The following is a 22,422-nucleotide window of genomic DNA, read 5'->3' as shown; positions in this document are numbered from 1 at the left end:
ATATCGTTACTTTTTGGTCTAATGATATGAGTGTGTATTGTACATGTATTGGGTGCATGCATCATTCGTATGATAAACTCTGTATTGTACAATACGGGTCGGACACACTTTAAAAGATCCGAAAACATGTCTTTTTTGTTTTGGGTTTAAAAACCCTCTTAAGGACTGACTTCTACGCTTGTAGAGGCTCTTGGAAGGGAACCCATGTGTTAAAATGTATCTCCAAAACCTTGTTGTAAGTATAAATATATATACTTATATACATAGAGATACATATACATATATATATATATATTATATGTATATGTATCTATATATATATAAATATATATATTTATATACATATTTTATTTCTTTACCCGAAAAGGGTATTCTTGTAATTTCCTATCTTGTGCATATTCCATTTGGAATATGTTGTAATTTCCCTCTTTATTTTTTTGTATTTCTTTATTTTTCTTATTTTTTATTTTTACTTTTTCATAAAGGTGCATTGGGGTCCCCAATAGAGTTGTTGGGGAGCCCCCAATGGTCACAAATGTGACCGTTGGGGGCTCCCCAACGACTCCTTTGGGAGCCCCCCTTTGCACCTCTTTGCTTTTTGTATAAATAGGGGTGTTCCCCCTTGTTATTCCTTAAGCTTGAGAGTCTCAAGCATTTGCCCTTTTCTATAAAATACATGCCTTAGTGCATGTTTGCTACTTTTACGCTTTTTTGCGTATTTTGTTCAAGTGTTGTGAGAGTGCCCATCCTTTTTGTGCTTGTATTTCGTGCACATCCTTTTTGCGCTTGTATGCGTATTGTCTCTTCATAGACATTTTCACACCATGCACCCTAGGTTCCGTGAGATCGATTTGGGGGTCGATTTTTGCACAAGGGAGAGGGCTTTTGTAATTTTTCAAGAGTGCATTTTCACCCATTTTTCCATTCAAGAAAGTGAGTTAAGGTAAAAAAACCCTATTCTTTGCTTATTATTGAGCATTTTTTGGGAGAAGATGACATCAAAAGATTCGACATGGCAATGTTGCACTCAAGTAACGAATGAAAACTGATTAAGAATCAAATGCAACTATTGCCAAAATAGTTTTTTGGGTGTTATCTCTCAGTTGAAGCATCATTTAGCTGGGACACATCATAATGTGCAAGCATGCACATCAAAAAAATTGCTGGATGCCGTAAAATGGTAATGCTAACAATTACTTGATGATTTAAGAGAAAAAAAACAAGAGAGATTTAAGGCAAAAATGGGGTATGTGGAGCCCTGAGAGGATGTGTATTATAAAGAAGAGCTCCTTATCCTACAAACCATAGCATAGGAACTGAAGTAGGAAGTTTTGCAGCGAAGGGAAAATGTGTGGGAGAAAAGGTGTGGCTGGTGCCAGTAGTAGTGCTGTGGGCACAAAAAGAAAATAAGGAGAAAGAAGAGGAACAAGAGATAGTTATTCGAGAGAAGGACCATGAGGTAGAGCTAGAGGCTCTATTAGATTTTTTTTCCTCCTAAGACCGCCCCTCGGGTGCAGCCCGACATTCATACTGCTATGACTCCTAAGCATTTAGTCGAGCAGACAGATGTCACTGTTGGGAGATGGTTCTATGATGCCTTCCTTTTAATGCAACAAATTTCTTTCATTTTCAGGCTATGGCAGATGCCATAACTAGTATCGGGCCTGGATACAGGATGCTCGGGCCTGGATACAGGATGCATTCGTATCGTACATTAAGAGAAAAAGTTTTAGATGCTAATGTGAATAAAGTTAAAGCTTATTATGATGAGATGAGACATTCATGGAGAGAGACTGAATGTTATGCTTTGTGAAGTTCTGTTTCTTTTCGGATTGATGGCGTGTCGGTGCCTCACCTTTATCATTGCGCTGCTCATCCTTCTTGCCTTTGTGGTCAGGCTTCTTCCCAACTTTGGTTGATGGGGTGAAAGGCTTGCGCTGAGTGTCAACTAAGCGCTCGGCCGCCACATATGCATCTTTCAAAATACGGGGTTGCTCATTTCCACTTCAGACTGTGCCCATGGCTGAAATCCCACAATGAACCAGTTGAACATATCGTCTTCTGGCATGTTAGGTATCTCCAATATAAGCTTCTGGAACGTTCTAACATAGTCTTGCAACAAACCAGAGTGTTTGAGCTCACGAACCATCCGGTACGCATGCCTCTGTGCATTTCTTGGCATGAAATAGTTGTGCAACTCCATTTTGAAGTCGTCAAAGGTGTCTATCACACATTGACCCCTCTCCATGTCGCTGCGTTTTCGCCTCTACCAAGCGATAGCATCTCTATCAAGTAAGGCCGTTGCAACCTTAATCCTCAGTTCTTCAAGGGTCACATTCTGGATATACTTGGAACAAGAAGTTCTCAATGGCCTTGCTGTCACAAGAACCATTGAATTTTGCGGGTCTTGGCACATCAATCCTTGATGGCCTCTCACCATTTTCGCCATTTAGGGTCACCGTCCGCTGCAACGTACGATTCTTCAACTGAAACTCCCCTACTTCAGTCTGCAAGTCGGCCACTGTAGTCATCAACGAAGTGACCTGACCCATTAGTAAGTTTACCTGCTCTTGCAGGCTTGCCACCACATCATTCAGTCCACTGAATGATTCACATGCGCGTGAAATCACTTCCTCATGCGAAGTCACATCTTCCACCAGCTTGTTAACAGTTACAACCAACTCTTCTTGGCCCCGAGGTGAACCCATCTCCTCAGCTTTGACAACTGTCTTGCTTTTGGTGTTGCGTAAGTTTTGATAAGGCACCATGATGTCTTGCTCACAAATCGCAGCCTGTCGGCGTGTCTGTCGACACTGACTCCAGAGTCCCTTTCCCAGCACGAGAACGAGCTCTGGTACCACTTGTCACGGGCCTATTTCCTTCAATGGGCCAGCGCGACGTGACAGTCCTTCCTCACCACCGCAAGCCTACTTGTCAGCTTGCTTGCCGATCGCGAAAGCTTGTAATCAGAGTGCAAGAGAGCAAGAGAGAATAGAGTGAGAGAAATTGCAATCACAAGAAGCAATCACAACAAGGGTGAACAAAAGAAAGCTCAACGCATTTACTTCATTAACAATTTTGCTCGCAGGCTATTACAGTTGAAGTATACGGGCTGCCCCTTCGAGGTATTGATTCACCTGAATCGGGCAGCTAACGTTAGACTAAAAAAAAAAGCAAAACAGACTCTAAGCGCAACTGTACAATGTAAGTCGCAAGGGAACATATACAGTCCCTATACTATATATTACAATGATTAAAAATACCAAAAGACCAAAATACCCCTGATATACATATATATATATCGATACATTTTAACATCTCTCTCTCTCTCTCTCGCAAAGGGACGGGGGAGGGAGATGGGTTAGGGGGTGAGAGGAGCGACGACAAAGGGCGCAGGGAGCGTGGGACGAATGACAGAGGGGAAGGGGGCAGTCGATAGGGAGGTGGGAGGAGCGATGGAGGGGGCGTGGAGGCGTGGAGGGAGGGAGGAAGGGAAAGGGGTGGTCGGTAGGGAGGCGGGGCTGCAGGGGGTGGGATGAGCGACAACGGAGGGGGTGGTGGTGGTGGGTAGGGAGACTGTTGACCATTCGATCAGAGGTCCGACGGGAATACTCTCATCTCCCTCTCTCTCTTTGTCTATATATATATATACACACACAAAAATGTGTAGGTGCATGATCACTTTCGAACATGACCAGAACGACCTCGTGCGGAGCGTCCATCGCGCGTGCGAGGTTCCGCCAAATAACACCTTTAGCAGCGACAAAAGTTGCCGCTAAAGGTCACTGCTGAGACATCGCGAAAACACTTCCGTTGAGCGTCCGCGATGGACACTCAGCGGAAGTTTGTTTTGGTCATGTTCTAAAGTGATCATTCACCTACGCACTACTATATACATTCGCACCCCCCAACCCATGCTTTACAAATTTGCCGTGTCACCCATTGCACCCACACCCATGTGACTTAGTTTTTAGCTAATCATCATTTTCAAGAGGGCAACTTTGGATGTATAAGTGGCTTATGAAACAAGGTATTTCTGTTGTAGCAAATGTAAGACAACGATAGTTTGCTTTCAAATAGATCCAATGCATCATCTGAACAAAAGCTACTTGTTGGTTTTGCCTTTTCTTTTATCATCCTTGATATGTAGCACAACAGTCAGTATCTTTGTTTGGATTATCCTGAGCACCAACCTCTAATATGTTGGGTTTCTGAAATCCATATGTTCTATGAGCCTTGCAAAAGTTGTAAAACTAAGTCCTCGAAGCTTGTTACAACAGATAGATGGTTCATTTTTGCTTGATTAATGCTTGTCATTTATTCATGAAGGGATCTTTATTTCAGGAAATGAATTTTCACCATTTGTTGCCTTTGGATGGAGTCGATGGACCATGATGGAATAGTGCAGTTGCAGGGAGGATGTATCATAGTGTAAACTTTTATAAACAAAAGTCGAGTGTTGTTTATGTGCAACTTTGCATTGGATGAGTTCTCTCTGGCTTGGAATTCGGTACTGTTCATGGTGGTTTTCCTACTTGGATCTTGTCTGAGTACCATTTTTGAATTAAAAAGGCAGTCATTACACCTTTAAACTGATTGTTCCGTTCCAAAGCTTTATTAACCAGTTTGTGAGGCTTCTATCTTATGTAGACAGATTAAACTATAGTCATGTGCTTGGTTTCTTTGGCTGCTTTTTGAAAATCTTTTGCTTTTTAGAATCACATGAAATCAATGCATATTACCTCAAATATGCTCTGATTGGCTACTGGCTACTGTTAACTTCATCTAGCGTGTTTATGTTTCTTGGATTCGGTTATAGTTAGTTTAAGTTGCTGTTGGCGTCGACAGGTGTAACTTATTATGTTTTTTAGGACCATAGTTGCCAGCATTGTTCTCAGCAAAATTTTGGCAAGTTTTTCTCGAGAGTTTGTTTCAAACGGTGTTTTTGTCTCGGAAAATTCAAAATTTTTAAAAATTGAAATATAAAGATAGTAATAGGTTTTGTTGTATTTTCTTTATGTTAATGTAAAGGAACAGTTAGAAAAGTTGTTAAAATATAAACAAAAAGAAAATGTATGCTTACAATATGTAAAAATAAGGTTTTTTTTTAAACTCACAAATAAATCGCAACAATATCATGATAACATATGCTCTGCCAATATAATTTGAGAATATTGGGATATTTTCATGGTTTTTTGGCTGTTGCAAGATAAAATGTTACTGTCACAATATTTTCAAAATATCAGCAAAATTGGTGGCTGTGACTATGACTCTCTCTCTCATGCGCATGCACACACAGAGGGTGTCTGTATTAGGGAGTAGTGTTAACTGTAGATGAAACATGAATCATGTCTGAGATTGGATATGTTTTATGGACGTATTGATAAGTCAAATGGCTAACCTCTATTTCTTTCAATTCTTCATGCACAGGCATGATGCATGTACATAAATGCTTGAATCCATACATGCATGTACATAAGTATGCATATAGGTGTTTATGTTTATGTGTGGGCGTCTCTATATTTACTAAAAGAAGTGTTAAGTGATACTTAGTCTGGTTGGTCCTACAACTTTTTTTGTAGTTGATCCTTATGTTGGGACTAATTTTGTAAATCTACACAAATGCAGTCATCATTTTATAACTTGTTCTGTTATTGTGCTGTGGACAGGATGCCTGAATTATAAGAACCATTAATTTGATTCATGGGGATACTTCTTTGGTGGAGTGTGTGACCGTCAGAGGAGGACTATGACACATAATAAGGTTTAGTTTATTCTCCGCACTATAATATTTGCTTATTCTGTTTGAACTCTCATCATGTTTAAATATTTTTTATCATATCTTGGCTTTTGTCACATGCTAGTCACCTAATGAGGACCTGTTGTGCATTCATGACACGTCTTTGTGAACCTTCTTTTCCTTTGCATGTTCGCTGGACTCCTCTAGGCTGAGATGTTAGCCATGTGCATTTGTCCTCTTCTTTTCCATGCACTTATCTTGCCTTCATGGGTTTCTTTAACCACGTTTCAGTGTGATTTTGTACCTTGAATGTTACAAGCCTGGTGGAGACCTGTCCTATGAGTTGTCATCTTCACTTGAGGCCCCATATTATGTGCTAGACCAAAAAATTATAGCTTGTTTTGTTCCCAGAGGCTGATGCAATCTTTTTGACATTTCTTCTCTTTCCATTGAAACATTATCATTCTTGTTTTTCTCCTGTACTTTATTGGCTAACTTTATCAGTGGCTTACTGATAGGAGCTAGATGTGCTGGTTATTATCTGTTAGCATTGTAGGGTTGAAACTTGCTTATTTGTTTCACCAAAATCTACTTTTTCTTCTATTTATTTGTTAAATATTAGTCCATGGACCATAGCTGTTACCATTATGTCAGACTAGGGATGTCAATGGTACGGGTTTGGGTCGGATATTGGACTGATCCAAATCCGTTGGTTTGGTAAAATATTCTGCATCTGAATATGAATCGGGTCGGATTTTGGTGTCGGGTTCGGTTTTATAAAAGGATCCGACAAGACACTTGGTATGCTTGTTTAAAGAGCAATGACCAGTATTCCAATATATAAAAGTTTGTTTTGGAAAAATAATATGAAGCCTCAGCAAATGTGTAGAGTGCAATAAATGCACTGCAGAGTTTGCAACCTCATCTTTAGCTTTATGGGTTTTTACAAAACCTATAATAAATGCAAATGCAGAGGCTGCATGCCCCCTGTAATAGATGTTCTTGCAGGCTTTGAGTAATAAAGGACCTACACATGGGATTAACTGAATCTAGTTATTCTACCTGGATGTCAAAGAGATCCAGGTTTTATACTAATATCAGATGCTGATTCGGTTTGAATGCTTTTGCATCTGACTTCAAATCCGATTCTGACTAATGAAAATCCGAATAATTGGATTTGGTATAACCTTAGTTGTCAAAGGCAGTACCTTGGCGATGAGCCCCTAAAAAGACTAGTGGGGACTAGGCGGACTAGTCGGTACCCCAATTAAAAAATTTAGAAAATACACAAAAATATGTAAACAAGCTGCTAAAATTAATAACAAATATGTATACAACATAAAATCAATCAACAATAAGTAATAGGCAAAACACATGTCGTAAAACAATTATATTAAATAACCTGCTCAAAAAAATTAAGAATAAATAAACAATTGAATAAACAAACCATACAACTAACAATGTGAATAAAAAATATACAAAAGATAAAATCATGTATACAAAAAAATTAACAATAGACATAAAATCATCAATAGACAAATAAGAAGAAGAAATAAACAAACCATGCAACTGACAATGTAAATACAAGGCAACTAAATAATTTAAACACAATTAAAGCCTTAACAATATTAAATTCACATGCAAGTCATACTAAAATGTCATAAGTCGTACCTGAACTAGTGACAATTCATAACTAAAAAAATCACATTTAACCAACGTCTCATATGCTAATATTCATCTCTAAACTGTATAGGCCAAGAATTAGGACAAAAAATCCTCGTTGTTGCAATATATTAATATATATTTACATAAAAAAAACATATATATATATATATATTTATTTATATATATTTGGTTCATATCGCCGACCCCAATTGTTTTGGGATGAAGGCGTAGTTGTAGTTGTTGTTGTTGTTGTGTGTGTGTATATATATATATATATATATATATATATATATATATATATATATATATATATATATATATATATAGAGAGAGAGAGAGAGAGAGAGAGAGAGAGAGAGAGAGAGAGAGCTGAACATATTAGGCCGTCTTTTCTCGTTCTTCCCCATTAGGCCCCATATTTTGAAGAGTTTTATGATGGATCTGAACTGTTAGATGTGTTTAGCATGCTCGATTTAGTGAGAATCAACTCTTGGATCATGTTTTTTCGATGAAAAAATGTATTTTTATGAGCTGGAAAAAATTGATGCCTTCATAGCCATTGATTTTGGATCACCGGAAAAACCTGTATACAGGTCAGATTCCGGTGATCCAAAAGTGGGTTCCCACTAAACAAAACCTAAAGATCACATCTATGGTGTTAGATGTGTGCAAAAATACCAAAAACTACGATTTTTGAATGGGCCTAAAGATCACATCTATGTGTGAAAAATACCAAAAACTATGATTTTTGAATGGGCCTAATGGGGCAGAACGATCGCATTGCTCATATATATATGTGTATCAGCATCTGTGTGTGAGTGTGAGTGTGTGTGCGTGAGAAAAGTTACAGAGAACATATATACATACATGATATATATGTGTGAAGTGTGAAAAAGATAAGAAAACAGATAATAATTTGAGACAAACAGAAATATAAAGCTGAAATAGTACACATAAAAACTACAATATATACATATACATAATTACATATATATAATATATGCTTATAGTATGTAAATATATATAATTATATATATTTACACAGAAAACAAATATATATGTGTGCATCAGCATCTGTGTGTGAGTGTGTGCGTGTGAGAAAAGATACATAGAACAAATAGTCAAATATTCATACATGATATATATATATATATATATATATATATATATATATATATATATATATATATATATATATATATATATATATATATATATATATATATATATATATATATATATATATAAGTAATGATAGGGTGCTCCGGGAGCATCTACTCCCACCTAATAGAAGCTTTAGATTTTCAAATTTCTTGAACTTTTTTTGTTTATCAGACCTTGTGGATATGATCTACAATCATTATTTAGTAGAAAGCAAGTTTTGGATCATATGATTATAGCATGCATGTAGGTTTTTTAAGACCTTTAAAAATCAATGGCTTACTATGTATCAAAATCTCATGACTTTAAAAATTCTATTTTTGTCTAAAAAACATGATCCGAAGAATGATTCCTATCAAATAAACTATGTTGAATACATCTATAATGTCTGATTGAGAACATGCAACCTACAACTATGATTTCTAGTACGTGTGAGTGGGTGCTCCCGGAGCACTGTAGCACACACACACACATATATATATATATATATATATGAAACAAACAAACACAAAATATATATAATATACATATTATAATAACTGAAATACAGAATATATAATATATATAATATATAACTGAAACACAAGATTACCAGTTATATATATATTAGATATATAACTGAAAAACATAAACTATAGAAAAATGGAAAAGGAAGAAAAAACAGAAAGAAGAAAAAAAAAGGATTCCCCTTCTTGCTTCCTGATTCATCTTGACATTTAAATCCACTGCTTTCTAAATTTGTTATGGTCCTTGCTCCCCACCTATGTCACAGGGATTGGGCCAACCAGGTTCTGCACACGCGTCGAGGCGACGCGATGCGGCACCCGGTGTGGTCAACCCGATCTTGGGTGCGGCCAATGCACCCAGTGTCATTTTGGTCCAGTTTTTAGATTTGAAAAAGAAAAAAAAATCTGCCCGATGAAATGGGCTGCGGAGGGGAGGATTAGGGCAATTTTTTTTGCCCTAATCCTCCCTTCGTCTCCTCTTCGACTCCCTCTGCTCTCTGCCGACGCCGTCACCGACCGCTCCGCCGGACCTCTCTAGGTATGCCCCTGACTCCCTCTGCTCTCCTCCTCTCCTCTCCGTCTTCCCTCTCTCCCTCTTAGAATGTCGGGGAGGGGCGTCGGGGTCCAGAAGCAGGCCCAGGACCAGCCCAGACAGGCCACAGGCCACCGGACCTGTTGTCCACCCCTACTCTGATATTATCATGATAATATCAAGTTAGCACCAAGAACCTTAGTAATGTTTTCAAAACATCGGGCTATTTCAGATTCAGAAAATCTCAATTAAATGAGTAGGTAACTAATCCCCCTATTCTTTCGGATGGTTGACTATCATATTAGAAGATAGTATCCCCTGGATAAGATGCCAAACACTAACTGCTTGACCATGACATTTGATTTGAAGAAATCAATATCTTGCTTTGCTCTACATCACATCGAGCTGCTTATGCAGATGGACCTAAAAAGTTAACTGTTAAATGTTATGTTGGAATAGAGATGTCTGTTTTCTGATTTATTTCTTGTTTCAAGAGTCACATAATGAAATATATCAAAGAAAAGATTAGAGTGACCTTCAAGGGTCTAAAACCAATAATCTAGGCACTAGAATCTTTGATACCTAAGTATCATGCTAGTGACACAAGACTTAAATGATATTAAAGGTATTCCATCTTGATCTTTTGAACATATGAAATTAGTACATGGGATGTTGTTGATAGACCAAAGAATAAGATTTCTGGGATATAAGTGGGCATATTTAGTGAAGTTCAAATATATTGTATTTTGCATTGTTTTTTTGGTGGTGTTTATATTATACAAAGAATGCATTATTACATGGTGAGCTTAAGCATGAGGCTTATGTGGAATGGCCTCAAGGTTCCAATTCCATCAACACATTCACATGCTTCGACGACTTTGTTTTTGTAATGCACATTCACATATATATATATTTGTCGCACCCTCGCACCCAAGGTTTTTGAAAGTGCCGCACCCCCACACCCACACCCGCACCCGCACCCGCACCCATGTGACATAGCTCCCCACTTACACATTCTGCTTTAGTAACTATGCTTTTAAATGCTTTTCTTTCCTCAAAGTAATTATGCTTATTTTTTAACTATGCTTCATTTTATGTTAATGGGGAGCTTCTGGAATTCATCTTTCACTAGATGCTGATATTCATTGGTCTTTGTGTTGTTTTATATTTACCTGTATTTTGTTAAAGTAATGGATGCTAGGCATATCAACATGGCATAAAGAGGGATAACAAAAATAAGGATTTGATACTTGCAATGTCTGAGGAGGAAAGATATGACTTTGTGAAAGGTAGGATGGGATACATATTTGGTTAGAATGCTTATACACATAGGTTTGACAGATTTTTCTGCACACAATAATAGTGGTATTAGGCCAACTCCATGCAACTGGCTATGATATGCTTGATTTCTTTCAAGTTTATGATGATACAGATCCATGTTTTACATTGGCTAGGAAGGCTTATATGTGTTCCTGTGACTAGATCAAGAGTTTATAATGCGATAAACTGTTCAGTGACCCTGCTCTGATTAATCATGTAACCATTGCTCTGTTTCTGTGCAACCTAACATGTACGCCATCAATTTTGAGCCATACCATGTGGCATGACTTTTTAGACATCACTTTCTTTTTAGTGTGTTATTCTTGAACATGACCAGATTGTGAGAAGTACTTTTGGAGATAGAGAACTGTATTATGTTTGTGCAAGATATTGCTTAGTTTTTAAGTGCAGAGTGGATGTGATCTCTGCAGTTTGTCATGTACATAAAAAACTGCTGTTCTTGTATATTTGGAATCTGTGCTCTGTTAAGAAAAGAAAATTTCCAGTTACTTTATCTCAACAATGTGCCTGTTAGTGACTGGCTTTGCTTCAGATACCTTTTACCACTGGTTCCATGACTGTTGAGTGTTGACTTTAAGATGTCAGTTATCATGTGCACATGCTTGTACATTCACAAATATGGGGATACTGATGACTGCCAGGAGAAAAATGTGTGTATTTACTTCTGTTTCAGTGAAAATGGCGACTTTCACATGGATACCATGTCATGTGGGTGGAAAGAGGGGAATACTGTTGAACATTCTCAATATGGAAACACAGTTGACACATTTACGTGACAGTGGATAAGGTTATGATGGCTTGCTATATTTAAAGCATTTTTGATACATAATGGCATGTAATCTTTTTTTAGCTCTTTTACTTTGTTCATAGCAGCTGTTTTAAGGTTTCAGTTGCTTTTTCCTCAGAGTCCTGAGGTTCTATAGGGTTGCTTGTTTTTTTGAATGATCATCACTGCTCTTAAGAGAAATATAGTCAAATCAATAAGGTCAGAGTGTGCTGTATGCCTTTATGCAGTGTTCACAATCATATCAAACCTGTGACTATTGTTTTCTCAGGTCTTTCTATATCTCGGACTGTTACACTGTGTGTGAGGGGAACCAAATTTGTCCCAAGTACTGTTATTGATATTCTTAAACGACCAGAATGCCACCAAAACTGCTTATCTATTTCATTTTTTTTTACATTTGTTGTCAGAGAATATGGACCGCCTCAATGCCACAATTGTAATTCTGCTTCTATGCCTGGATATGTCTATAGTTTATTCCTTAGTTGTTAATGAATTCCCCTTAATTTCTTCATGATTGAGACAAGTCATTGCTCGGTAGAGATCAGATTAGTGGTACCAATGGTAAACTGTTTCAGCTCATGATTCTTCTGCTGCTTATGTTTGCTATTACAAGACTTCTCTAACTAATGCTTATTTCTGGATCTGATTGTTCAGTTTTCTTTTATAGATATGTCTTTCTTGATTTAATCACTAGCTGTTATTTGTTTCCCTTGTTTGGTAACTCCAACAGGAAAACACTTTCTATTTCTGGTAGCTTCTTTCTCACGTGCAACAAACAAAAAGTCTCTGCTTAGTTATTATTGTGTCAGTGAATTCTTTTCGTGCATTAAAGAGAGGATGTTGGGAGGATAGGATCATATGGATGGACCTTCCATTTACTGCTCAGAAATGTTTTATTGACAATGTTTAACTGTCTTGGAGTTCTGGAAGTTCTAAAGAACACAAGATAGAAAATGCACTGTTGCTTTTCTACATATCTTACATGGGTCAAAGATATCTTATCATTTCCAGTCATCTTGGAAGTTGTACACGATCTTCCTGTTTCCTTGCCTGGAGACTGTTTGGAAATGCCAAAGCTTGAGAATCTTCAAATGACAAATGAACAACCTCCTTTCGTCGATCACTCACTCCATTCAGTGCAACTGCAACCTGTCCCATGGTTTTAAGAGAAGAAACACATTAGTTCGATCTATCATTCTGTTTTTTTTGGGGTACCTTTTTAGGTTGTTAAAATTGCACTGGAGAACTTACCTCAGTTTTGTAGCCATGGTTGATGCTTCATGTTGTTGTGGTTGTGGTTGGCTTAACTGAAGATGAATAGACATGTGTAAATCTTCCCCAAAACTAAAGCCATTGGTGAGCAATGAGCTCCCGCTTGTTCCACTTGCTGTCCTTGCTCCATAAACCTGAATTTAACAAATTGGCAACTTAAATTAGCTGCATCGCTCTATGTTCTGCAGTTTGAAATGTATAGAAAGTTATTAGTAGTGATAGTTTTGTAAATTTTCTTTTCATACTTTTCTAGGCTATTAATACCTTTTTGTACAATTCCATGTTCTCCTGATGAATGAGTTGTCCCTGCATTTGAACAGTGTTTATTAGCAGCTTGACAACCATGTTTTGCTAGTAAGTTGGAAAGAATATGCATATAAGTGGATTTCTTTTGGTTCAAAGACCTTTCGGTCTAGCTCTTGAATTTCATCAGTTAACATTTGGTCCTGAAAAAGTGAAAAGGTGGGTTAGCATTTCACGTAGGATATAAGTTCCTGGATTTGGTAAGGCAATTCTTTCTGGTCTTGAGAAGAAATACAGCACCTTCTTCCTTCTAACTTCACGCAAGCTCATTTCTAGTTGGATTTCTAGATTTTGCAGATCTTTACCGCTTAAGCCTGATAACTCCTCTCCCATCAGTTGCCTGCAAGAGCAGATCACATCTACTACAGTCAATTTCAATGGTTAGATGATATACTAGATAACTTGTATGTTATTTTCGTAGATTATTTTGTTATCAACAATAGGTAGTTCATGAGTAGTGGCCTACTTGACATAGGTTAAGCAATAACTTGTTCTGTGGAAGCTGCAGATTTGGGCTGCTCTGTTATATAATATGTCAACGTTTACCACTCTAAGATGCTAATTGAATTAAGTTGAGAAAGTATTACCTATACTCTGTGGTATGAGAATGTGTGATGTTAATGTAGGTTATGGGTGCATCTCCACTCCTTTTATTTGAGTTGTTAACACAGTGTCTCATTGTTGTCATGAACATCATCCTTGTAGTAGTAGTAGTAGTAGTAGTAGTAGTAGTAGTAGTAGTAGTAGTAGTAGTAGTAGTAGGAGGAGGAGGAGGAGGAGGAGGAGGAGGGAGCTGTTTACCTCTGCTGAAGACATTCTTTCTTTTTTTCTTCAACATGATTTCTCTGTCATATTTTCTTTTGTTTTTCTCCAAGACCCATATTCACAAGATATGGCTAAAGTTCATAGTGGATTGCCATTGACACCAATACTCCTTGCAATTAGCACAATATCGTCAAAACTCCTCTAATTGACTAAGGAATAAGGATCTACTTTAAGCCTGTAAGTGTTTTCTTTAGACAAAGTAGTGGCTTATATCCAAAAAGCGGCCCCCACAAATACAAAAATCTTGCTATTTAGGAATGTCCTACGTTTATATACTTGTGGATTTGAGGAAGATTTTGGGAGTAGGTTTTGTGCTTGTTGAAGAAGTGGTGACAAACTAGTCGAGTGTCATGATAAGCAAGTTTTTGTATGATTAGAGGGATGTTTGTATAAGGTTGTTGTAAGATTGACCTTCGTACACAGTGCTGAGTATTGGGCAATTGGAAAGAGACAAGAAGAGGTTGCATATCACGGAGATGTGTATGTTAAGATGGACACGTGGTTAGGAAAAAGGATAAACATGTCAAAAAAAAAGTTGAGGAATACTACCAAAAAATTAGAGAATTTCGTTTAATATGGTTTGATTATGTTGTATGAAGAACTTTCTCATCGAGAATAAAAGTTTTACATGATTGCAAGGTAACTCTAAATAGAAAGGAATGGAGAAACAAGACCCATAAAGCTAACAAACTTTATGTCTCATCAGAATATCAGTTGGCAGATTTCTTCACCAAACCTCTTGCTGCTCTTAGATTTCACTTTTTCTTAGACAAACTTTCGGTTATCCAACCGTAAGTTTGAGGGGGAGTGTTAAAATATGTAATCTCATAGAGATGTACTTTGTTATTTTCTTAGTTAGTTTTTAGTTAGAACTTAACTAGAAATTAGGTTAGATTTCATTTTTGGACATCCATAGCCTCTACCTTTTTGACTAGTCAAAAAGGTGCTTTTTGACTATAGTCAAAAAGCACTCCTCGAGAGAGTCGTTGGACTCCCAACAGCTCTAAATAGAGCCGTTGGGAGCCCAATGACTCCCTTAAAGGCTTCTCTACTTCCTCTATAAATATGGGGTCCTATTCCTCTTTGTATTATTCTTTTAGTTGGGATTTCTCCCACTTTAATGAAGTTTTTCCTCTCCTTTTTTTCGTGTATACCCTTTTTTTGGTATTTTGTGTGGTTTTGTGTTTGAGCCTTCTTTGAGGAGCCTTTCGGTCCTTGTAATCTCCTTGTGAGTATTTGTTGAGAAATACTTTTATTGTGGGTTATTCTTTCTTTCATGTCCAAATGGGATAGCTAGTCGATTAGGTGACACTATCATAACCAAGCAGTCTTGGGCATGGGTAACCCCCAGCTTTGCCTACCAGAAAAAGGGATGATATCACTGACACAGGGATATCTGAAAAAATCACTTGCAGTGTTGTGAAAAGCGTTGAGGCGTAGGGAGGCGTTCCACCAAAAACCGAGGCGAGGCGTAAAGCGTAAGCCTCACATATGTTTTTTGAAAACTTTAAAAAAATTACAAAAAAATATCTAAAAATACAAATAAATAAATAAATGCTTTATTGATGAAATAACAACCAATAAGAAATAAAAAATCTCAAATAAATACTAAAAAATATGAGATTAACATATAAAAGTAACTAAAAACTGATTACATAATTGGAAAATATAGGTGATTAACCAAAAAAAGTTAAAATATACTAACAAACTGATTACATAACTGGAAAATATATGAGATTGACCTACAAAAGTTAAAATATATGAGATTATTGTAAAAAATATGAGATTAACATATAAAAGTAACTAAAAAAATGATTACATAACTGAAAAATATATGAGATTAACCAAGAAAAGATAAAATATACTAAGAAATCGATTACATAACTGGAAAATATATGAGATTAACCAACAAAAGTTAAAATATATGAGACTATTCTAAAAAATATGAGATTAACATATAAAAGTAACTAAAAAACTGATTACATAACTGGAAAATATATGAGATTAACCAACAAAAGTTAAAATATACTAAGAAACTGATTACATAACTGAAATAACTGGAAAATATATGAGATTAACCTACAAAAGTTAAAATATATGAGATTATTCTAAAAAATATGAGATTAACATATAAAAGTAACTAAAAACTGATTACATAACTGGAAAATATATGAGATTAACCAACAGAAGTTAAAATATACTAAGAAACTGATTACATAACTGAAATAACTGGAAAATATATGAGATTAACCTACAAAAGTTAAAACATATGAGATTATTCTAAAAAATATGAGATTAACGTACAAAAGTAACTAAAAAACTGATTACATAACTGGAAAATATATGAGATTAACCAACAAAAGTTAAAATATATTAAGAAACTAATTACATAACTAAAATAACTGAAAAATATACGAGATTAACCAACAAAAGTTAAAATATAGTAATATACTAAGAAACTGATTACATAACTGAAATAACTGGAAAATATATGAGATTAACCTACAAAAATCTTGTTGATCATGTCTCAGAAATCTTTTTGTAAAAATTTTTTTTTTTGCGCCTTGAGGCACAGAGGGCCGCGCCTCAAGGTGAGGCGTGCCTTTTGTGCCTCAAGTTGCGTTTTTGATAACACTGATCACTTGTAAAGAAGGTTATATAGACTGCTAACAATGCATTTGTTCGAAACCTAAATAAGAACCTTAAGAAAAAGTGTGGCAGTTACATAAGCTACTGTTTAGTGGTCACCTATGTAACACGTACTCTTCTAACAATTAATTACCCCTTGAATAAGAAAGCAATACATTTTAGTGCCATTATGTATAATCATAATGGTATTTATGCGTAATGGTACAATACAATCTCATGTATTTTTCAAGAACGCCAATCTGTTCCTGCACCATGATCCAATGACCAGACTGCCCTTACTCTGTGAAATGATAAAAATGCAGCTGCACATCTACTTGCCGATTTTCAGTTAAAATTAGTCCAGATAATGTCTATGTCTATTGATTTTTTTTGTTTCCATTCACATCATTGGCTGTCTGTGCTTTTCCTGCATATCATTTAATAAGTTGATGGATCTTCTATATTTGCATGTTTTTTCTAAATCTGAATGAAGTAAATCATCCGTTTTCTCAAATATTCATATACTGGATTATGTGTTTCTCATGAATGTTTCTTATTTCCTTGGACATTTTGCTGCCACCACAGATCCCTTATGCTTCTTGTACTTCTACTTTTTAGGATGTGTTGCATGGCCACTTCATATTTAGTTTTTTCTGGAATATCCGTAGCCATAAATATCTGTGGTGTTATGATATGTAGACAGTGGTGTATTCTACCATGCATTTCAGAAACATCAGTTACTCCTACTGTACAATTAGTAAAATCTTTTTCTTACTCTCCTACTTTAGATAATTTTTTCATGCAGTTCTATTTTTTGTCTTTTTTCATGGAAAACAACCAGGGTGGTTCATTTTTAGAACTCCAAGTATGAATGAAAACTCCAATTTTTTTACAAAATGATTATTCTAAAAATTGTTTTGATGCACTTTTAACCTATCTTCCTATTTAATAGGTACTTTGGATGATAATTGCCAACAAAGATGTGTCATGTTTCCTGCTTGGTGGTTGCATTTGTTCCTTGTTTCTCCTTAACATTCACTCTACTTATTCTGTGCTTTAATTCTCCAGCTAATTTTTATTGGATTTAGGAAAATGGATGGTTTGAACTTTGAAGTACTTCACAATTTGATATACAGTTTGTATTATGAGATGATCAAGATAGGAAACAATTAGACATGTGATCAGGAAGAGTACCTATTGTTTTCCTGCAAATTCGTCAGTTGCTGCCTTAAGTTTGCTGCCTCTCTCTGCCATAACTGGTACTTTCATATGACATTGTTAGTCCACGCAACATATAATTTATCATGGAAAAATATGACATACAAAAATAGAAATCCCATAATTGATAATCACACCAAAATCCATAACCTATGATTGTTAAGCTATGAAATACTGGTTCTAACAGATTCCATCTTGCATGTGAAAATAAAGTTATTGATTTGTCTATATATCTGGTAGACACAGGAGGTCATGATAATTGTTGGCTTAGTAGCTGTTGGAAAATGCTATTTCACTTTGGATGTGCAGGAAAATTGCTTGCAGTTAAAAACCTTAGTTTCTCTCTTGATGGGATTGAGAAAACGATATTGTAGCAGTTTGAAAATTGTCTGAACAACAAGATGAGATACTGATCTCTTTGGCTTCATGGCTAATAAGAGAATGGTGAAGAATAATGATTATGATTAGAAGCCATGCTAATTATCCAATCATTCCATCTGGACTATGCATGTAGCTTATTATGAACAAAAACAATAACTAATCTGAGAAAGGGGTGAAGATTTTAATCATCCAAACAATTGAACTGTGATGTAGGATTTTCTCTATGATCCATGAAAATAACAGTTCTGTGCTTTCATTTGTTTAGCACCAACTTCCTTCTTCTTGGACCAGATTTATATACACCTGCTTTCATTGGTATAACTGGGCATGAAGTGGTCCGTTCAACTGACCTTTAATTCAGGTAGTAGGTTTTGTACCTTGTGCTATTCAGCGGAAAGCAACTTGTCTTTGTATTTTCTTTTCTTTTTGAAACACTTGCTGAGTCATCATGCTGAAAGTTAAGATGATACACAAGCGCCTATATGTTTTTATGGCATGTAGGTAAAAACAATCAATGAAATCACAAGGGAGCAAATCACAGATAGTAAAGCAATTAACACACAAGGCTGTATATCATCCCTGTTGTCATAAGTTGGCTACATTTCATGTCTTTCTTCAATACATTACATATGGCATGTCTCCTATCAACCTTTACCCTCCTGTAATGATGGCAAACCATGGTTGATTTCTTATTTATGACAAGCCTTTGGTCTATGCAATGTTATTTTCATCATCATCATCATTGTCATCACCACAACCAAGACTCTGCCCAACCATAACTTTCAGGAGTTAAATATGGGAGTCGTGACAGATGCATACCATGGCTTCTGCTTTTGAAGTCTGATCTTGATGATTTTCAGCTTTGGATTTACTGTAGCGATCAATTATTCCTTTCATGCTGGTAATCATAAAGCAGATTTTAGATTATAAATTTATGTTCATGCTGACAAATCTTCATCTAGTGTAAATGATAATGAGGTGCAGGAGTAAGTCATTTTTCATGCATAAGGTGAGCATCAATATCCTGTGAACATACATGCTATGATAAATGTCAAAGAGGTTGAACCTTGTTAACATAACCAGATGGTGGAAGCACGAATTCTTGAAGACATTTCGCTTCATAATGTTCAAAACAATATTTCGTTACAAAAACTGATACTTTCTACGTTGTTGATGCTGTTAAGTCTATTCACGTATCATTGCAATTGAACACAGGTTAGTGAGAATTATCAAACATTTAGGCGTTTGAGAACCTTGCATTGGGATGGAAATACGGTTTCCAATGTGTTGCCAAAATATTTTTTTGCCAATGTGTGATGTTGAGAGATGGAGTTGCTAAAAACATCCACTTGTGAATGGTGTTGAAATGTGGTGTTGGGGTTGCCAACACCATTCCCAATGGCATTGTTTCAGCAACGACATTGCTCCCAAACAGCAAGACAGTATGAGAGCATGGGGAAAACCACAACACAACCTCCGGTTCAAGGCTCCCAAACATAGCCTTATAGACCTTTGCGTCTTATGAAAGATTTGTGGCATGCACACCACATTAGAGATACCTACAAAACTTATTCTCTGAACTCTTAAAGGATGCAGGGTGGATGTTCATGAGATTCCAATTTCCAACTATATCATTTTTTGTGGGGCGGATCGGAATTCTCTAGTTCTGATATAAATTTCAAGATAAATGTGTTAAGCTGGTTGAATTAATGAAGTTACTATTTGTCATTCTAATTTCGGTAAACACATTCACACACATTGAATGTGTTGATGTGGTCATTCATTGAGATTCGGTGCATAGGCAAAACAGTTGGTTATCAAAAAGTTGGTATGAGGTATGATACTAGTGCTGGTATGAGGTATGATATTACTGCTGTTGAATAGGTCCAGAAGTTTTTTTCTAGAGATGGCACAATCACATGCATAGAACACAATATACAAACCCACACAGAGACGCACAGAGGTCAAAATGAAGTAGAAGTTCAACATCATTTAGGGATATCTCATCTATATTACTCTAATGATGGCTTGCATCTATCCTTCATTATCAAAATTAAACATACTGTATTTATGATGATGGTTGATCCTATTTGTGCATAATGGCATGGACTACAATGCAACAAAAATAAACAAGTTGAATAACAATTAACGTATACATAAGGGTAAGATTTTATTACAATATACAAGAAGGAAACTTACAAAAGATAGGGCACGTTTGATTTGCTCTCTTGAACACTTTAACATCCTTACACTATCTCATAGTCTCAATACATGCTAAACATCCTTGCAATTTGGATGTGTTCTTTAGTGAGTTCTCTTTATTTATACACATGGAGAAGAAACATGTCTTCATCAATGATTTTTTTTTTGGATTTTCGCATGAGTTGTCTCTCTTAGCAAGTGAAAATCATGATTTGTTTTCCTTTGTTTTTTTGGTAGACTCTCTTCTGTTTCGGTGTTTAGGTCTTGCCTCCCCTTAATAAAAAAAGTTCTTTAGGTTGTATAGTTAATTTACGTGACCCATTAGGGTTTGCCCCAACCATAATATAATAAAATGCCATTACTTTATTACTTTCCTTGTTTTCCCTCCCCAATAACTTTTGAACTTTTGTTTTTTACCTTTTTCCAATGTACATTCCTACCTACCAAATTGTTTAATGAGCTAAAAGGCAAAAGCCCTACATGTTCTCATATTTTTGGTGCCCCATAATCCTAAGTAAAAAATTGACCATGATGCCAAGTAAATCAGCAAAAAATAAGAAAAATTTTCATGTACATTTCATTGTTGTTTACTTGTTATTTCATGAAACCTACATTCGCCTAGGTTACTTATTTACTTTTTTTATTTAGACCTTTTATTTATTTGTTTAATTATTTAAGTTAAACATAAACAAGCCAAACAAAGGGCATGATATTTCTCTCTCTCTCTCTCTCTATATATATATATATATATATATATATATATACACACACACACACACACACACATGTCCGCTCCCCTACATAAATTTTCTGGTTCCTCCCCTTTTATTGAGTTTTGTAGTTGATGATAACTTCCACTTTAAGTCTCTTTTTTTGGTTCATGACATTTTCCCCTTTTTTTTAATGATTTGATGAGGCAAAGAGGTTGTATTATCATTGCTAAACACGAACATGGCTAATGTAGCTTCTTTGATAATTTGAGAGTGGATTTTTCTTTAATGTGCTTGTTTTTGCTATAGTTCTTTTGAATAAAATATTTAAGAATTTTCCATTAAGTTTATCACTTTTTGATAGACTTCAAATTAAATATTTTTTCTGATATATTTGTATTTTCAATAAGAATTTTCTTGGATCTTCTTTTGAAGTGGTCAAAATTAAGCTTTTGTGTTGATTTAAGCCTTTGACCATTTGATATATTTGGAAACCCTATGTTAGATCCATGTTTGCTAGAAACTTGCCATCTATATGTTTCAAAAATATTAAAAAAAGTGTTACAAATTAAAAAATCCCTAAAGTGCTAATAAAAGAAATATACTGGCTGAGACAAGTGTTTTACAATTATTTAATAAAAAAGATTTAGAAGCCATGGCATCTCTGTGTGCAAATATGCACAGTTACAGTTGATATAGATTGGAGTGAAGTCAAGGACTAAATACAACTATATTAGTTAGCTTAAGAGATTGCAGGAATCCAGAATATACAAATTCTCTTCTAGCTTAGTATAATAAGCATGTCTGAGCCAAGAGCCAATGTTCTTTAACACCTTTCCTAACTTTTTTGGTGGCCTTATCATATCCTCATTTATCTAAGGTCTTAACTTTAGACCTATAGACCTTAGGATTTAATATGAAACCCGAAACAACTAATATTGTGGTGTTCTACTGAGTATATTACAAAGTAATGTATTAAATGGTTAGAGGCTTAAGTCAGCCCCAAAGCCAAAATTTTGTCTACTTTAAAAAGAGGATTTAAGAAAAAATATTTATTGATTTTTTTTTTCAGAAAAAACAGAAAAAGTTCTTCAATTGGAAGTATATAAAGAAATGATAGACTTAACGGAAAATTCTACACAACCCTTAAA

The 22,422-nt window shown here is 35.7% G+C and overlaps 1 protein-coding gene and 1 long non-coding RNA gene across 4 annotated transcripts in view; one reads left to right on the top strand and one right to left on the bottom strand.

Annotated features, from left to right (window-relative positions):
- LOC149838872 (uncharacterized) overlaps nucleotides 1–22,422 on the top strand; it is a 30,842-nt gene that overhangs the window by 5,829 nt on the left and 2,591 nt on the right. Inside the window, exons 1-2 of one of the 2 annotated variants that reach the window (XR_016431998.1) lie at nucleotides 4,354–4,510; nucleotides 5,670–5,764. This is a non-coding gene — a long non-coding RNA (uncharacterized LOC149838872). Of the gene's footprint in view, nucleotides 1–4,353; nucleotides 4,511–5,669; nucleotides 5,765–22,422 lie in introns of those variants that run through there. The other variant, XR_016431997.1, reaches the window with a different exon arrangement.
- The window catches only part of LOC149838871 (MADS-box transcription factor 23-like), a 31,286-nt gene continuing 18,002 nt past the window's right edge, over nucleotides 9,139–22,422 (bottom strand). The window contains exons 3-7 of one of the 2 annotated variants that reach the window (XM_090006850.1): nucleotides 19,179–19,257; nucleotides 17,955–18,016; nucleotides 13,548–13,647; nucleotides 12,984–13,450; nucleotides 9,139–12,881 (exon numbers count right to left, since the gene is read on the bottom strand). In XM_090006850.1, coding sequence (XP_089862976.1) covers nucleotides 13,331–13,450; nucleotides 13,548–13,647; nucleotides 17,955–18,016; nucleotides 19,179–19,257 — 361 coding nt within the window. In that variant the 3' untranslated portion in view covers nucleotides 9,139–12,881; nucleotides 12,984–13,330. Of the gene's footprint in view, nucleotides 12,882–12,983; nucleotides 13,451–13,547; nucleotides 13,648–17,954; nucleotides 18,017–19,178; nucleotides 19,258–22,422 lie in introns of those variants that run through there. The other variant, XR_016431996.1, reaches the window with a different exon arrangement.

This window comes from Nuphar pumila, chromosome 5, assembly GCF_984573655.1.
Source record: "Nuphar pumila chromosome 5, dmNupPumi1.hap1.1, whole genome shotgun sequence".
NCBI lineage: Eukaryota > Viridiplantae > Streptophyta > Magnoliopsida > Nymphaeales > Nymphaeaceae > Nuphar > Nuphar pumila.
The sequence above is the reverse complement of the archived record's forward strand: the minus strand, read 5'-3'. Positions and strand labels throughout refer to the sequence as shown.